The sequence below is a fragment of the Corvus moneduloides genome, chromosome 5 (assembly GCF_009650955.1).
Source record: "Corvus moneduloides isolate bCorMon1 chromosome 5, bCorMon1.pri, whole genome shotgun sequence".
NCBI classification, from domain to species: domain Eukaryota; kingdom Metazoa; phylum Chordata; class Aves; order Passeriformes; family Corvidae; genus Corvus; species Corvus moneduloides.
The window spans coordinates 731,096-746,383 of record NC_045480.1 but is presented as its reverse complement, the minus strand read 5'-3'; the positions used below and the strand labels follow the sequence as shown (position 1 = coordinate 746,383).

The 15,288-nt window shown below is 59.3% G+C and overlaps 2 protein-coding genes across 3 annotated transcripts in view; both read right to left on the bottom strand.

The window, feature by feature from the left end:
• Positions 1-4,174, bottom strand: part of SFXN5 (sideroflexin 5) — an 86,147-nt gene extending 81,973 nt beyond the window's left edge. For both annotated transcript variants that reach the window (XM_032109839.1, XM_032109841.1), the window contains exon 1: positions 4,077-4,174. In XM_032109839.1, coding sequence (XP_031965730.1) covers positions 4,077-4,133 — 57 coding nt within the window. In that variant the 5' untranslated portion in view covers positions 4,134-4,174. The remainder of the gene's footprint in view (positions 1-4,076) is intronic.
• A 4,507-nt stretch (positions 4,175-8,681) lies between these two features.
• The window catches only part of RAB11FIP5 (RAB11 family interacting protein 5), a 38,390-nt gene continuing 31,783 nt past the window's right edge, over positions 8,682-15,288 (bottom strand). The window contains exons 5-6 of the mRNA XM_032108592.1: positions 13,701-13,884; positions 8,682-12,857 (exon numbers count right to left, since the gene is read on the bottom strand). Of these exons, the coding sequence (XP_031964483.1) occupies positions 12,648-12,857; positions 13,701-13,884 (394 nt within the window). The 3' untranslated portion in view covers positions 8,682-12,647. The remainder of the gene's footprint in view (positions 12,858-13,700; positions 13,885-15,288) is intronic.

The window sequence follows — 15,288 nt, the reverse complement described above, 5'->3', positions numbered from 1 at the left end:
TGATCCAAGAACCACAAGGAAGCGACTCCTGGCAGGTTCCAGGGATTTGAGAGCAGGGAAGAGGCCGTCAGCGAGGTGTTAATCACCTTCAGGAGGGAGAGGATTCCAAGGAGCCTGTGCTGGGCAGGCCTGGGAAGAGCAGGAGGTACCGATACCTTCACCGCTTTAATTACAGCCTGATTTTAAACAGGATTTAATTAAACCAGAGCAAAAAGCATGCAGGCTTGGGGTGGGGTTGAGCTCAAAACCAGGCTCATGTCAGCTTTAAATTAATTAGGAGGGATTTAAGCTAACCCAAACAAAACTGAGACAATTGAAGCCATTGAGCAGTGGGACTGTGACGAGGCGCAGCCAGGTTTGTGTCATTTGTGGACTTCTTGCCCAGCCCACGGCAAGTTTAGGCTCAAACTGTGGATTCTCAGCCCTTTGATGTCCTTGATTTGGTTTTCTAACGTTAAAGAGCCAAGACTCTGATGGGAGAAGCTCCTGCAGCTCAGAGCCATCAGCAGGGGCAGGGCCAGGTGTGCCCTGGGAGGGGGCACAGCCAGGACACGGCACAGGGACCTCTCATGGACAGGAGCTGGGGCTGACAGCTCAGCACGAGCCACAAGCACAGAAATTCCCCTTAAAGTCCAGTCCTGGGTGAGGGAGATGGAGAAAAGCCAGGGAACAGCAGAAGGATGTGGAGCTGCTGGAGAGAGCCCAGAGGAGGCCCCGGAGCTGCTCCAGGCCTGGAGCCCCTCTGCTCTGGATCAGGCTGGGAGAGCTGGGAATGCTCCCCTGGAGAAGGGAAGGAGCCAGGGAGAGCTGCGAGCCCCTTGCAGGGCCTAAAGGGGCTCCAGGAGAGCTGCAGAGGGACTGGGGCCAAGGGCTGGAGGGCCAGGAGGCAGGGAATGGCTTCCCAGTGGGAAAGGGGAGCTTGGGCTGGGATGTTGGGAAGGAATTGCTGGCTGGGAGGGTGGGGAGGGGCTGGGCTGGAATTGCCAGAGCAGCTGGGGCTGCCCCTGGATCCCTGGCAATGCCCAAGGCCAGGCTGGACACTGGGGCTTGGAGCAGCCTGGGACAGTGGGAGGTGTCCCTGCCCTTGGCAGGGGTGGGGCTGGGTGGGATTTAACATCCAATCCAACCCAGACCAGGCTGGGATTCCATGATCCTTCTGCACTCCGTTAAGACAATCCCTCCTCCATAAGGACATCCCTTTAGGAGAGAGGAGTTTCATCCCGTTTATCAAAGGGAACAATTAACCTCACACTGAGGCATCTCCTGATCTCCGGCATCTTTCATTGCAAGGTGATCTTGGACATGGAATCCTGGAATGGTTTGGGTGGGAAGGGACCTGAAAGCTCATCCAGTGCCACCCCTGCCATGGGCAGGGACACCTCCCACTGCATTTTGCTCAGGATAAATGTCTGGGCCCCAGGCACCGACCCCAGAGCACTGGGAGCACACAGTCGGCTCTGGCAGAGGCAGCACTCAGCAAATCTTCAAAGGAAAAGGAATTAAAATACGGAAATAAAGAAGGGAAAAAAGAAAAAAAAGGAGTATTTCTAACAAATTAGCCCTACTTATCAGAAAATTAAGTCCTTATCACACATTCTCAAGCCCAACGTCCTCATTTCTTCTCTCACCTAAAAATAGCCCCGTTTCCCCTGGGAGCCGGAGCCTTTCCGGCAGGGAGCTGGGAAAAGGTGACTCGACAGAACATCGCCTGGAGAGGAGGGAAAACGAGGGAGCTGCAGAGGCAGGGAAGGGGATTTCATAACCCCAGAGGTGCCCCGGGCCGGGCCTGTCCCTCCTGCCGTCCCCAATTCCGCCCGGCGCTCCTGGAGCTCCGGCTCACGGCGGGAAGGGAATTCCGCTCTGATCCAAACCCCCGGAGCCGGCTCTGCTCCCAAGGCTTTTGTTCCCAGCACAGAACTTGTCCTGTGTCTGTCCCAGCCCCGCTTCCAGGCCAGTGTCCCTTTGCACAGCCCCAGAGCTGCTCCCAGCCAGCGCTTCCCAGGAAAGCGGAGCGCTGGCAGCCCACAGGGACACGGCCGGAATTTCAACCACCCCGGCTCACTGATCCTGCCCAAAACAACGAGGTGTCTCCGTCAGCTGAAGCTGAGGTCTCACAAACAGATAAAAACCTGGAAAGGCCCTGGAAAGAACAGGCAAAGGCAGGGAGGTGTGGGGAAAGCAGAAGCACCTGGTAGGGGAGGGCTGGGGAATCTCTGATCCCTCAGGGATGCGCTGGGGCTCCTCTCCAGCACTGGAGTTTGGAAGGAAACACCAAGGTCAAGGTGGGGGAAATGAAGACCAGGAGGAGCATGAGCCAGGAATGGAGGAGCTGGGCTCTCCCAGGCCGTGGTGGCAGCGGGAATGTGGGTGCTGCTGCATCCTGAACGGAGCAGAGCCAACACAGGATCCAGCCAGGAGCCATAACCCTTGGGAACCCCCTTGCTCTGTGACCCCACAACGCTGTCGGCTTCCAGACTGGGATGTCCAACCTTGGGCAGAGGGAGCAGGAGAAAACAGGGAATTTGGGATGAAGCCAGCAGGACAGCAGCACCACTGCTGCTCCCAGAAAATTTACAGGAAAGGGGTAAAACCCCTAGAGCAGAGAAGGGAGTGATTTGCCATGCTCAGAGCGGCCTTCTGGAAAAGCATTCCCAAGGAGTCCCTTCCCAAGGGCCCTTCCCCCAGTGGGTGACCCTCACTCCGGGCCCAGCCCATGTCCCGGGAGCAGCAGCCAGGAGCAGCCTCCCCACTGCTCCGGCCAGGAACATCCTGCCACAGCCCCTGGAACGTTTCCTCCGTGCTGCCACAAGTGACAGTCGCTCCTTAATGAACAGAACGCACCGATTCTGTGCCTGACGCGCTGCCAAGTGTGCCTGGAATCATCTGTGGTGTCTAGAAGGGAGAAGCGTCTCCTCCTCCTCCTCTCCTGATTACAAAGCTCCCTCTCTCCCCAGCCGGAGCATCCCTCCCATTCCCGGGGAGTCACCCCCTCCCCGTCACCCCGAGGATGTGCCCTGGCACCTCCTGCACCGATGGGGTGGGCTTGGAAGGGACCTTAGAGCCCTTCCCATTCCTCAGGGCAGGACACCTCCACTGTCCCAGGCTGCTCCAAGCCCTGCAGGGATTTGGGGTGTGGGAAGAGGCAGGAGATCCACCATGGAATGGCCCCCATGGGAAATCCACAGCTCATCCCAAAGGGCTGCTTGGGTCAAGCCAAGCACAGGTGTCGAGGCAGACGGGGGCTGAGTAGGGATCCTGGATTCTTGTGGAGAGCGGGAATGGTCTCCCTGGGCATTGTCCCACTGCTGGGACACACTCACAGGGCCAAGCTAAGCAGCAGCTTCTCCAGGGAGTCCTGCCCAGCTCCAGAGGGACTGAAGGAGGTCTGATGAGCTTTTTTATCAGCCTGAATGGTTCCACAAGCACCACAAGGTCTCTGATCATCCACACTGGGTGGTGGCAGCAGGGACGAGCTGTGCCCCTGCACCTGCTCACCTGGGGACAGGTGTGTGACCCGACCGTGGGCTACGCTCCCCACCCCCAGGTGTCGGGTACAGCGGAGACAAGGATGTCCTGATCTGTCACACTCTCCTCCTACACCTCGGCCTGGGTGGCCACAACTCAGCCCTCCATCCATGGGCTGCCCGGGCAGAGCCCATTCCCTCGCAGCATCCCCCCGGAGCAAGGACAAGCCCGCGCCATGCGACACCGGGACCCTGCCCGTCTCCGCTGCCCCGGGGGGCACCCGCGGGGCTCGAACCCGCGACCCCCGCGACCCCCGCCCGCCGCGCTGCGCCCCGCGCCACAGGGGCGCGCCGGGACGCGCCAGTGCCCGCCCGCCGCGGGCAGGGGGCGGCGGCTCTGAGTGACAGCTCGGACGGCCAATGGCGCGGGGGCTGCGGACCAATCAGCGCGCCGCACCGCGGGAGGGGCGGGGCGAAGCGGAGCGGGGAGCGGGGGGCTCCGCTCCCGGGGTGGGGGGGGGCGATGCCGCGCGCCGGGCAGGGAAAGCTCCCGCCGCCGCTCCCGCCGCCGCTCCCGGTGTCCCCCCCGCTGCCTCCCGCCGCCGGCCGTACCTGCTCGAAGCGGGGCTTCCCCAGCTGGAACGGAGGATAGTCCGCCGGCTCCGCCATCCCGCAAGCGCCACTTTAAACAGCCTCCCCCGCCGCCGGCCCCGCCCCCCGGCCGGCCCCGCGCTGATTGGCTGCGGCCAACCGCAGCTGCCGCGGGGCACGCCGGGACATGGAGTCCCCCGGCCACTGCCGGGGGCGGGGCCGCGCCGTACCTGCCAGCCAATGGGGAGGGCGGGGCCGCGCGGGGCACCATGGGAAATGTAGTCCCGCCGGGGGCGTGGGAAGCTGCGGGAGCGAGCGGGGGAAAGGCGGAATGCGCAGAGTGAGGGGGGGCCCTGGTGACCGTGACATGGAAAGAAGAGTTCTGCCTTAGCCGTGCAATGGATTGAGCACATAAAAAGGTACGGAAAGGTGAGAGCCCGAAAAGTTCTGAAAAACTACCCCAAATATGATTAAATTTTCATCTCTACGACATCTATGACAAGAAGGTCATGGAGGGGCTGGAGCGTGTCCAGGGAAGGGAACGGGGCTGGGAAGGGGCTGGAGAATTCCTGAGGGAGCTGGGAAGGGGCTGGAGAATTCCCGAGGGAGCTGGAAAGGGGCTCAGGCTGGAGCAAAGGAGGCTCAGGGGGGACCTTGTGGCTCTGCACAACTCCCTGACAGGAGGGGGCAGCCGGGGGGGTCGGGCTCTGCTGGCAGGGAACAGGGACAGGAGGAGAGGGAACGGCTTCAGGCTGGGCCAGGGCAGGCTCAGGGTGGATATTGGGGAAATTCCTTCCTGGAAAGGGCTGTCCAGGCCTGGCAGGGGTGGAGTGCCCAACCCTGGAGGGATTTCAAAGCCCTGTGGATGTGGCACTTGGGGACACGGGGCAGTGGTGGCCCTGGCAGTGCTGGGGATGGTTGAACTCCATGGTCTCGAAGTTCTTTCCCAACCCCACCAGTTCCATGATTCTGTTTCCCTGTGGAAATGCAGATCCCTGCTTTGATGGCAGCCCCACCGTCACCACTGACCTTTGGAGCAGCTGATTACAAATCCAGAACGGGGACCTGGCTGTGATAACGATTTGTGGAGATAAAGCCAAGGTTGTGTGGGGCTGGGGGCACCGGGGGGCACACGGAGCCATCTCCGGAATTCTCTTCCCCAGATTAGTGGGATAAGAAGTGTCTGGACCTTCAAATGCCGGCGAAATTGTTTGGAGGATTAGGATCAATTCTCTGAGGAAGAGCACAGGGACAGCAAACAGAGGGACATGCGGATGGAGCAGGGAGGGAACAGGGAAGGGTTGGTGGAGGAGAAGCAAAGGCAGCGGGTGACAGAGCAGGGCAGGAGCAGGATTTCCATCTAAGGAGGGATTAAAAAATACACCTGAAAAGAAAATCCCTTATTTTTGCTCTCCAGGGAAAACTGTGGCCATCCCATTTTGCTGTGGGGGTGCTGCTGCTCTGCCTGCTGGATGCAGAGCTGATCATTTCCTGTTTTCTTCCCACCTGCAAAAGCAATTTCTGATTTTAGGCTAATTCACCCTGATCCCGTTCAGTGAATCCCAAATCTCCTGCAGCTCCTGGTGGAAAAGGGATGGAAAAGGGGCTCTGGCCTTGTCTGAAGGGCAAAAAGTGGAACAGAAAAGAGCAGGGAAATGGTGTTTTATCATATTTGTTTTTCCTCAGAGGTATTGCTGAAATCGAGCTGTTCCTGCTGCCTGGGGGTGACAGCAGCAGCACCACCTCTCCTGCTGCACTGGAAATCCCAGCTGTGGCCAGGGACAGGGCCATGAGGAGCCAGGATCCGGTCTGGGAGCACATCCTGCCCCTGGAGCGCTCCCACCACGTCCCTGCTGTCCCTGGGAGTTCGGGGTTTGCTGGCTGTGACTCGAGGTGGCTCCAGCCTCCCCTGGCCCCACAGCCCCGCAGGGACGACCCCGGAGCTCTGGGGTCAGCCTTTATCCCAAACCCGGCCTTCGCTCGGGGTCGGTTCCTTCTCCCCAGCTCTGTCTCAAAAGGTAAAATAAAACCATAAATATAAACGAGCACTGACAAAAGCTCTCGGAGGCCACTCCCCCCCCCCAAAGGTTCCATCCCGCGCTTCCCAAGGCGGGAGATCGCCATGAATATGGATGCTCCCCCAAATCCCTGTCTCACAGGGAAACCCCCTCCCTCCCTGCAGCCCGAGCCAGATAATTGATCCAGTCCCCAGTGTTGACACACGAAATGTTGTGTAACAACAGAGGGGAGAGAATCTGTTTATCTCGAACCACATTTGGAGTGACATAAGACTATCACTTTTTTGGTTAAATACCAGAAAGAATATCAATTCTTTGGCTGATATCAATCCCACCAGATCCATCCCGACTGACAACTTGTGTTTCCCTGGTTTGGGGAAGGAGGGGGGGTTGCTTCTCCACTCAAAAATGATGTTTCTTTCCAAGTTTGTGGGGGGGAGGGGGAACCAAACCCCCCCAGACATGGTGTGGGCTTGTCTAGAAACTGGGAGTGCTGGGTTTGGGTAGGGGGGCTCCAGGGGTGGCTCCTGTGAGGAGATCCTGGAGGCTGCGACCCCATGGGAAGGCCCCTGAAGGAGATGTGACCCCATGGGAAGCCCATGCTGGAGCAGGGTCCTGGCAGGACTCGTGACCTCCTGGGGGCCCCAAACTGGAGCCATTCCTGAAGAACTGCAGCCCAAGGGAAGGACTCAAACGGGAGAAGTTCCTGGAGGATTTGTCTCCCGTGGGAGGGACCCCAGGAGCAGGGGCAGAGCGTGAGGAGTCCGACCTCTGCGGAGGAAGGGGCAGCAGAGGCGATGTGTGCTGGGCCGACCACAGCCCCATCCCCTGGCAGAAAATGTGGAAGTGAAGCTGAGCCTGGGAAGAAAGGAGGGGCAGGGGGGAAAAGACTTAAGATTTGGGTTTATTTCTCATTGCCCTACTCTGATTTGAGTGGCAATAAATTAAACTGATTTCCTCAATCTCTTTTGCCCGTGACAGTCACTGGTGAGTTCTGGGGGATCTCTCCCTGCCCTTATCCCCAGATGAGCTTTTTGGTGTATTTTCTCGCCCTGCCCAGCTGAGGAGGGGAGTGAGAGCAGCTTTGGGGGCACCCGGTGCCCAGCCAGGGCTCTCTCCGCCTCATGGGCGAGTTTTGGGGTCCCAGGCACCCACCCTAATGGGGACAGCTGGGTGTGGGGCCGGGCTGGCTCCGGGACAAAGTCACAGGAACATTCCTTGTCAGCTTCCATCTGTAAAGCCAGATCTGGGGAAAACTTGCGTTGGGCAGCAAAACTCCAGCTTGGAACAACCATCCCAGGCAGCTCCTCGTGCGGGGATGGGAATTGTTCCCACCAGCCCCGAGCCCCTGCTGAAGGCAGGCACGGACCCGGCCGAGTCCGGCACGGGGGTGCAGCAGGAACAACGCTGTAAATCCTGTTTTCCCAACTTCCAGCCTCCAGCTCTCCCCGTGACTGCCCCGGCTGGTCCGGGCTGCCTTTCTCTGGGATGGAGCCCCTTTCAGAGGGTCAGAGCCCAGCACCCCGAGCAGCCAACATCTCCCTCTGAGCCACCCCGGGGTTAACGTGATCCCCCCACAGGTGCCGAGCTCCTCCATCCAGAGGGAGGAAAAACAAACCGGGATTAGCGCTAAGGAAGCTCTCCCGCGGGAGCAGCGGAGTCATTTACAGGGGCTTAAGGGGAGTTGATTTCCTTGAAGGAAAAGGCTTGAATGGAGAGAGAAGAGGGTGCCGGGAAGGAAAAAGGCCGAGTGGTGAAAGGTGGGAGGGCTGGGGACGAGGAGCTGCAGGAGGAGCTGCGGGCAGGCACGGCCGCAGAGGGCGGGGAGGAACATCGGAGTTCCCGGGAGCACCAAGGGAGCCGGGTGTTCCCACCAGGCACCCGGGGCTGGACCCTGTGTCTGTGGCACAGCAGGAGAGAACCAGCCTTCCTTTGCCCTTTCCCCTTTCCTTCCCTTTCCTCCCAGCTGCACCGGGGTCTCTCAGCTGTGGGTTCTCCACAAATCCTCCGGAATGCAGCACCAACCCCGATCCTCCCGCTGTGCCGGTGAGCAGCAGGGAGCTGCAGGCCGACAGAATCATGGACTTGTTCAGCTTGGAAAATCCCTCTGAGCCCAGGCAGCCCAACCATCCGCCCCTGCCCCATGTCCCCAAGTGCCACATCCACAGGGCTCTGAAATCCCTCCAGGAATGGGGACACCACCCCTGCCCTGGGCAGCTGTGCCAGAACTGGACAGCCCTTTCCAGGAAGGAATTGTCCCAGTGTCCACCCTGAGCCTCCCCTGGCCCAGCCCGGCTCCAGCTCGCTCCAATCCCAGCCCCACTCCGTGGATGCTCGGGACACAAGACACACACCAGAAACCTGAGAGAATCCTGACGCCCTCGTGTGCCCCACACCTGAGGCAGGAGCAGCATTTGGGGAGGAACACGAGGTTCCTGCAGCATTCCCACAGCACAGCACTCGGGGACGGTTGGGGCAGGTGGAAAAGCTGCTGGAGGAGTTTGACACCCTCCTCATCCTCCTCCTCCTCCTGCAGCAAACAAACAGAAATGTCACTCGGTGTCCAGGCGCCGTCAGCACAGACGCTGTTGTCAGTGAATCAGAAGTGTCTAGGAACAGCTTGAACAACTTTTATTTTTTTTTTAAAGTGCTTAAAACGTAAATAACAAGCTCTTTATAAACATTAGTTGCAACTCTTAAAACATGAGACACACAGAACCCACTTCCTGCGGACGTGAAGAACAGGGAAACCAACATCTCCAAAATCCCCAACGCTTCTCCCACTTGGGGATGTTTCTCCAGGTTTTTAACCCCAAACACGGTGGTTCCTTCCCAGACAAGGCTGAGCCTACGTCACACTGGAGAACTCCCATCCCTTCAGGTTTGTTCCAGTTTGAGGATAAACCTTGGTGGTTCTTCTGGCCCATGTGTGGCCAGGAGGACCAGGCAAGGGGAAAAGAAATCATTGGCAGAAGTTCTGGAGAAGCAAGAAACCCAACTGTGGGCTGACAGCAAAGGCAGAGCACAGCGCCCTGCTGCAGCCTCGAGGAACAGCTCGAGCGTGGAAAAACAAACTCCAGGAGGAAGGCAAAACCACAGGGAATTGTTATGGCTGTGTTTAAAACAGAACAGGGAGAAGCTGCTGCTGACCCAGAAAACCCTTGGGGTGTGCTGGGCTCAGCAGAGAGGGACAGAGCTCGGAGCACAGCCAGGAACATGGAGCAGGAACACTGCTCCTGCTGCTGCAATCCCCAGAAAATCACTAAACAGGGAGATTCAGTCACTAAACACAGAGACAAATTCCAGATGGGCAACTTGAGAACATTTCCCCAATTCTCTTCCTCATCCCCTCCCTCTCTGAGAAAGCATTTAGGTCCTCAAAGCCATTCCCTGGGGAACGTGGAGGTTTAACAGCAACACTGCAGACCCCACTGCAGCACTGCAGCCGAGCTGCTGCTCTCATGCACAGAACAAAAGCTGTGTGGTGGGGGGGAAACCCTGAATTTTCAGGACAGCGGGGTGGGGAAACAGAGAACTGAGACAGGAGCATCTGTAAGACACCTCTTCCTAACACGACGAGGTACCTCTGGCCTGCTGGGCACTCGAGGGCAGACACAGAACATCCACCACTGCTCGAGTCTTCTGCAGCCCCGGCTCAGCTCCAGTGCCAAGGGACCTGTGCTGTGCCCACCTGGGCTCCTGGAGATGGGAGGGGCAGGTACTGCTGGAAACAGGAGATGGAACAGAACAGGTACTGCTGGAAAGGCAGGAGATGAGGGAACAGAACAGGTATTGCTGGCAAGGCAGGAGATGGAAGGAGCAGGTATTGCTTGAAAGGCTGGAAATGAGGGAACAGGTATTGCTGGAAAGGCAGGAGATGGGGGAACTGATATTCTCTGGAAAAGCAGGAGATGGAAGGAGCAGGTATTGCTGGAAAGGCAGGAGATGGAAGGAGCAGGTATTGCTGGACACAGGAGATGTGGAAGCACCTATTGCTGGCAAGGCAGGAGATGAGGGAACAGAACAGGTATTGCTGGCAAGGCAGATGTGGAAGCACCTATTGCTGGCAGGGCTGCACACCTGGTACAACCTGCTGAGCTCTGAGAGTAACTTTTTATATTCAAGTGCAAAACATTCAGGCTTTGGAGCGAAAAAAGGCAGAGCTGAGTAAGGCAGAGGGGGCTGAGGGAGGCGGTGAGACATGAGGGAAGAGGAGGGCGAGGTGGGAAGGAGGTGCCATGGATCCACATAAACATTGGCACTTGTGTGGGGAGCACCGACACCCCTCCCTGCTGGGGCAGGGGGCCAGGATGTTTTCATGGAGTGGGGAGCCAGAGAGGGGCCCTGGCTCTTGGGGAGATGTTGGCTCTGCACCTGCCCCCCTTAATGCCCTCCTGAGGAACTCCTTGTCCCTGTTCCCAGCCCTCATTCCCATGCCGTGCTGCTTTCCCAGGGCTGCATTCCCACTGGCCACAGCTCCTCCCTGGCTGCCGCCACTCACAGGGACACAGGTGACACCCAGAGGGACTCGGGCTCCCAGGACACAGGATCTGATCCTACAGGCAGAGAAAGGCTCCTGGCACTTTCTGAAATGGGAGAAACACCTTCCCTTGGACACCCCCATCCCACCCCACAAACACAGGGAGGAGGAACAGAAACACAGGGGGAGCAGCTGGAGCAGTGCAGACCCCCAGCTGTTTCCCACCAGGGGAGAGGCAGGAAGGAGGGGGAGGGTCATGGCTGGGGTTTTCCTCCTCATGCAGGGTCCAAGGGTCAGACAGGACCAAAGCTCCTTCTCTCCTGACCCCACACTGTCCATATCCAGCTGTATTTTGTCCTGGAATACCGAGCCTGCCCTTCCCTGCCGTGTCAGCTCCTGATCTCTCTGCCTCTGCTTCTCCCGGTGCACAACTCCTGCAAGGACCCAGGCACCTGCGCAGGTGTGGGGAGGCTTTGCTGCCTGTGGGTAACAATTAACTCACTTTTCTCGGGATGAGCAGGAAAACAGAGGAGAGACAACCCGGGCAGGTTGTGTGGGACTGAGAGCTGGATTTCAGAGCCTTTCTGGGGTAGGAAACTGCTACTGGCCTCTGGCAAAAGGCACCATTCTTCAAAGTCATGGTCTGTACTGAAGCAAGCAAAGAGAAGAGCAGGGAGGATTTAAAAGAACCCGTAACTTTGGGAGACAGAGAAGAGGGAGAAGATGCCTTTCATGTTGAAATCCCACTCCAACTGCCCCTCTGCCTGCACAGACACCTTCTCCAGCCAAAATGCTGCCAGGATGAGGGAGGGAACAACATCCTTCCCATCCCCTTCCACAGTACCTCCAAATCAATCGTTCAGCCAGGTAAATAGGAGCCCTTTGGGTGGTCACTCAGGGGTCCGCAGTGGGCAGAGCTGCCCCACAGCCCCTGAGGCTGGCCCAAGCCCTGGAGAGCCGATGACGTGTGGGGAGGTGACCCCGGCGTGGGGAGGTGATCCTGGCGTGGGGAGGTGACCCCGGCGTGGGGAGGTGACCCCGGCGTGGGGAGGTGACCCCGGCGTGGGGATGCGATCCTGGGGGAGCAGGCTGGGCACTAACACTGGAGCTGTGGGCTGTGCCAGGAGTGTTTGGGGTGCCTGACCCCGCAGCGGCCCTGCAGAGGGGTCAGACCTCCCGAGTCTCACTCCAGGGGCGTTTTCCTGCTGCGCTGGGACAGACGAGCAGAGCCGGGGTGGGGCAGCCATGGGCAGCCGTTCCCGGGAATACTGAGTGGAAGTTCAGCTGTGGATTCATTCCGCACTCCTCAGTCCCTCCGGGGCACACCAGCCCCTCCTGCAGCACTCCGGGGGCACGATCTCATATTCCCTTCCCACATTCCCAGTCCAGCCGTGAGGGACCCAGGCAGTGTCACCCTGGCAGCGGTGCTGTGACGGAGCCAGCGCGGCCCAGCCAGGCTCTGACACCACGCCAGGCCCTCAGACTCCGGCGCTGTCCCTTTGTGGAGCGTCTCCCCCGGCCAGGAAGTGGCGCAAACTGGAGCTGGCTCTTCACCCTTCACTGGGGGTAACTGGGGCCAGAGGGGAAGAGGCGTCCCACAGGCTCTGGTCAGGAACGCGCTGGGGGAGCCTCACTGGGTCTGAGCGTCCCCAGCATCACCCACCAGTCCAACACCATCCACCAGCCAGGGGACATGACCTCAGGGAGAGAGGAGGAAGAGCGTGGGCAGAGGAGCAGCAGCAGCAGCAGATGAAGTCACGGGGAGATGGTTTCCAGCTCTCAGATGTCCACGGGTCACTTAAAGCTCTGGCAGGAGGAGTGCCCAGGGGTGGCACTTGGTCACAGCGACGGGGACCTAAGGAGGCACCTGCCTCGTGTGGAGGGCTCTGCTCCTCCCCATAGGGTGCTGGCAGCCCGTCACCCTACAAGCTCCCTGGAGCCGAGCTGGGGGAAGCTTGGGCTGGGAAGGAGCAGATAACCCGGCTAAACTGGGAGTAGAAGCCACTGGAGCCCTCTGGGGAGAGGAGGGGGTGCGGGGTGCTGGCAGCGGTCGCTGGAGCAGAGCTCTGCTGGGTGCTGCTGCTCTGGGCAGGGTCACGGGGCCTGGCCCCGCCCCAGAGGGATCTGCAGCAGCGTGGGGGACTGCTCCATGATGCGCACCAGCAGCTGGTCGATGTAGTTCTCCAGTTCGTGGATGTGCTCCTCCTTCTTGCTCAGCTCCCCCTCCTTCTGCAGCAGCAGCTGGATCAGCTCGTCGTGGGTCAGGTGGTAATACTTGGCTGACTGGTCCTGCAGGGCGGGGTCCTGGTGGGAACCAAGGGGGACACTCAGGCACTGGAATCAAAACCTCTGCCCCGGTAACGTTTGCAGGCTGCAGCGACAGCCAGAGCACTGCTACTCTGTGTGTCTGTCTGTCTGTCTGACCCACAGGGACCTGATGTGCTCATAAAGCACCAGCTGAACTCCCTGCAGCACCCACAGGGCTTCTGAGACCAGCAGGGTTGTGCTTGTCCTTCACTCAGGTGAATCCCAGCAGCGTTTTCCATGTGAAGCTGGGGAGGCAAGTGGAGTGGGAGTGGACAAAGGGATGGAGGCGTCACCCTCGGAACACCCCCTGTGTCTTCAGAGGTATCACAGGTGCTTTGCTGGCCTCAGCCTTTGCTGGCCGTGTTTGGAGTACATCCAGGCCAGCAAAGCTCCAAGAAGGACCTTCCCTCTGCAGGACCAGGAACCCTTCAGAGCATCAGTCAGGCAGCTCCACCCTCCACCTGTCAGGTCTTGGGCAGGCCAGGCTGGACATTGGGGCTTGGAGCACCCTGGGACAGCGGGTGGTGTCCCTGCCCATGGCAGGGGTGGCACTGGATGGGATTTAAGGTCCTCCCCAACCCATTCCATGTTTCTACAAGCAGGGATTCACTCACACGCTGCACAATCAAACCCCAAACCAAAGCAGGCAGTGGAAAGACAATGGGGTGAGGAGGTGCAGAGACCAGGGATCCATGGCAGAAGGGAGGCAGAGTGAGCAGGGTCCCGGATCCCCACACAGCCCACAGGACCCTGCTCTGCCTCCCCACAGCAGCTCCTGCCCCTGACGGGCAAAGCTCCCGGAGCGGGTTTGGCACAGCCTCACTCGGGGCAGGCTCCTACCTTTAACTTGGGGTCGGTTTTGTCGGGGTGGGAGGCTGGGGCCACGGGCTGGACGCTGCTCGTGGTCACCGTCTTCAGCCTCTCCAGGCCATTGCTCAGCGCCGAGCCCAGGCTGGGCCTGTGCTGCTGCTTCCTCTCGCTGGAGCCCTCCTGCCCAGCGCTGAGGGGCTTCACGGGGTGGGGGCTGCGGGGAACAAGGTGGGACAGTCAACACCCCCACTGCTGCCTCTCCCTTGGATCGAACAGGGATGGCCCCTGCTCAGGAGACTGAGCCCAGCTGAACCCCAGTGTCCGTGCTGCCCACAGCTCTCCTTCTCCCACGAGAGCAGCAGGGCAGGGCAGAGCCCACGGAGCTGCTCCCACCCAGACAGGAGATACAGAGCCCCAGGACACGCCCTGCCCACACCTGCACTGCCCATCCTCACTAGGAAAGCTGTGGGTCACAACTCCCAGCTGCCAGGAGCTGGAGAAGCTGGGGAGCTCAAACCCAGTTCCAGTGTGATCAGAGGCTGCTGCATCCACTGCCCAGAGCAGCTTTTTGCTGCTCAGGAACTCCCAAATTAAGAGTCTGGGGTCACCATTGGTGCTCCATCCCAAGAGTTGGATGTCACCTGCCTGGAAGCCACCACAGAATTTGTCCCCCTCCACGAGGCCAAAAGGAGGGTGAGCAGTCAGTTAAGGGGGAATTTAATTTTCATTTATTTTTGCCTCACTCTTCACCCAAAAGGTTCTTTCTGGGCTTGGACAAAGTCCAGTTCCTTCTCAGCATGATGGAAAGAGAAGTGACCTGATGCTCCCTCCCTGCAAGGAGCAGGCACAGCTGTGCACCATCCATCGGGATGGAAACATCCAAACCTCCATCCATCGGGATGGAAACATCCAAACCTCCACCTGGGAGCTCTGCAAAGCCTCTCAAGGGTGACAACCCCATCAGCTGTGTGTCCCAGAGGAGCTGTGTCCTTGTTCCTCGTCCATGGTGATGGGATCGGGACATACCAAGGATGTGGAAATCCTCTTCAACCACGATGATGCCTCCTGCTGTCCACGTGCTGGGAGGGGCCAGCACTGGCAGCCACCAACCTGCTCCAACAAGCCAAAGGATCAGCTCCTCCCGAGGGCCAGCACAGGGACAGCTCTGATCTCTTCCCTCTGGTGCCCAGGGACAGCACCCAGGGAAGGGCTGGAGCTGTGTCAGGGCAGGCTCAGTTTGGATATCAGGGAAGGTTCTTCCCCCAGAGGCTGCTGGGCACTGCCCAGGCTCCCCAGGGAATGGGCACGGTCCTGAGGCTGCCAGAGCTCCAGGAGCGTTTGGACAGCGCTGCCAGGGATGCCCAGGGTGGGGCTGTTGGGGGGTCTGGGCAGGGCCAGGAGCTGGACTGGATGACTCTGTGGGTTCCTCCCAGCTCAGGATTCTGTGATCCTCTGACCCCTTGGCAGAGCTGTCCAAGCACATGGACAAAGCCCAGTAGTCCTGGGCAGCTGGAAAGGATGGAGAGGGATCCCACAGAGCTACGGGGGAGTCACTGACAGTGCCAGGGCTGGAGGAGTTGCTGTTCTGCACATGAGCCTCCAGCGCTGCCCACTGGGA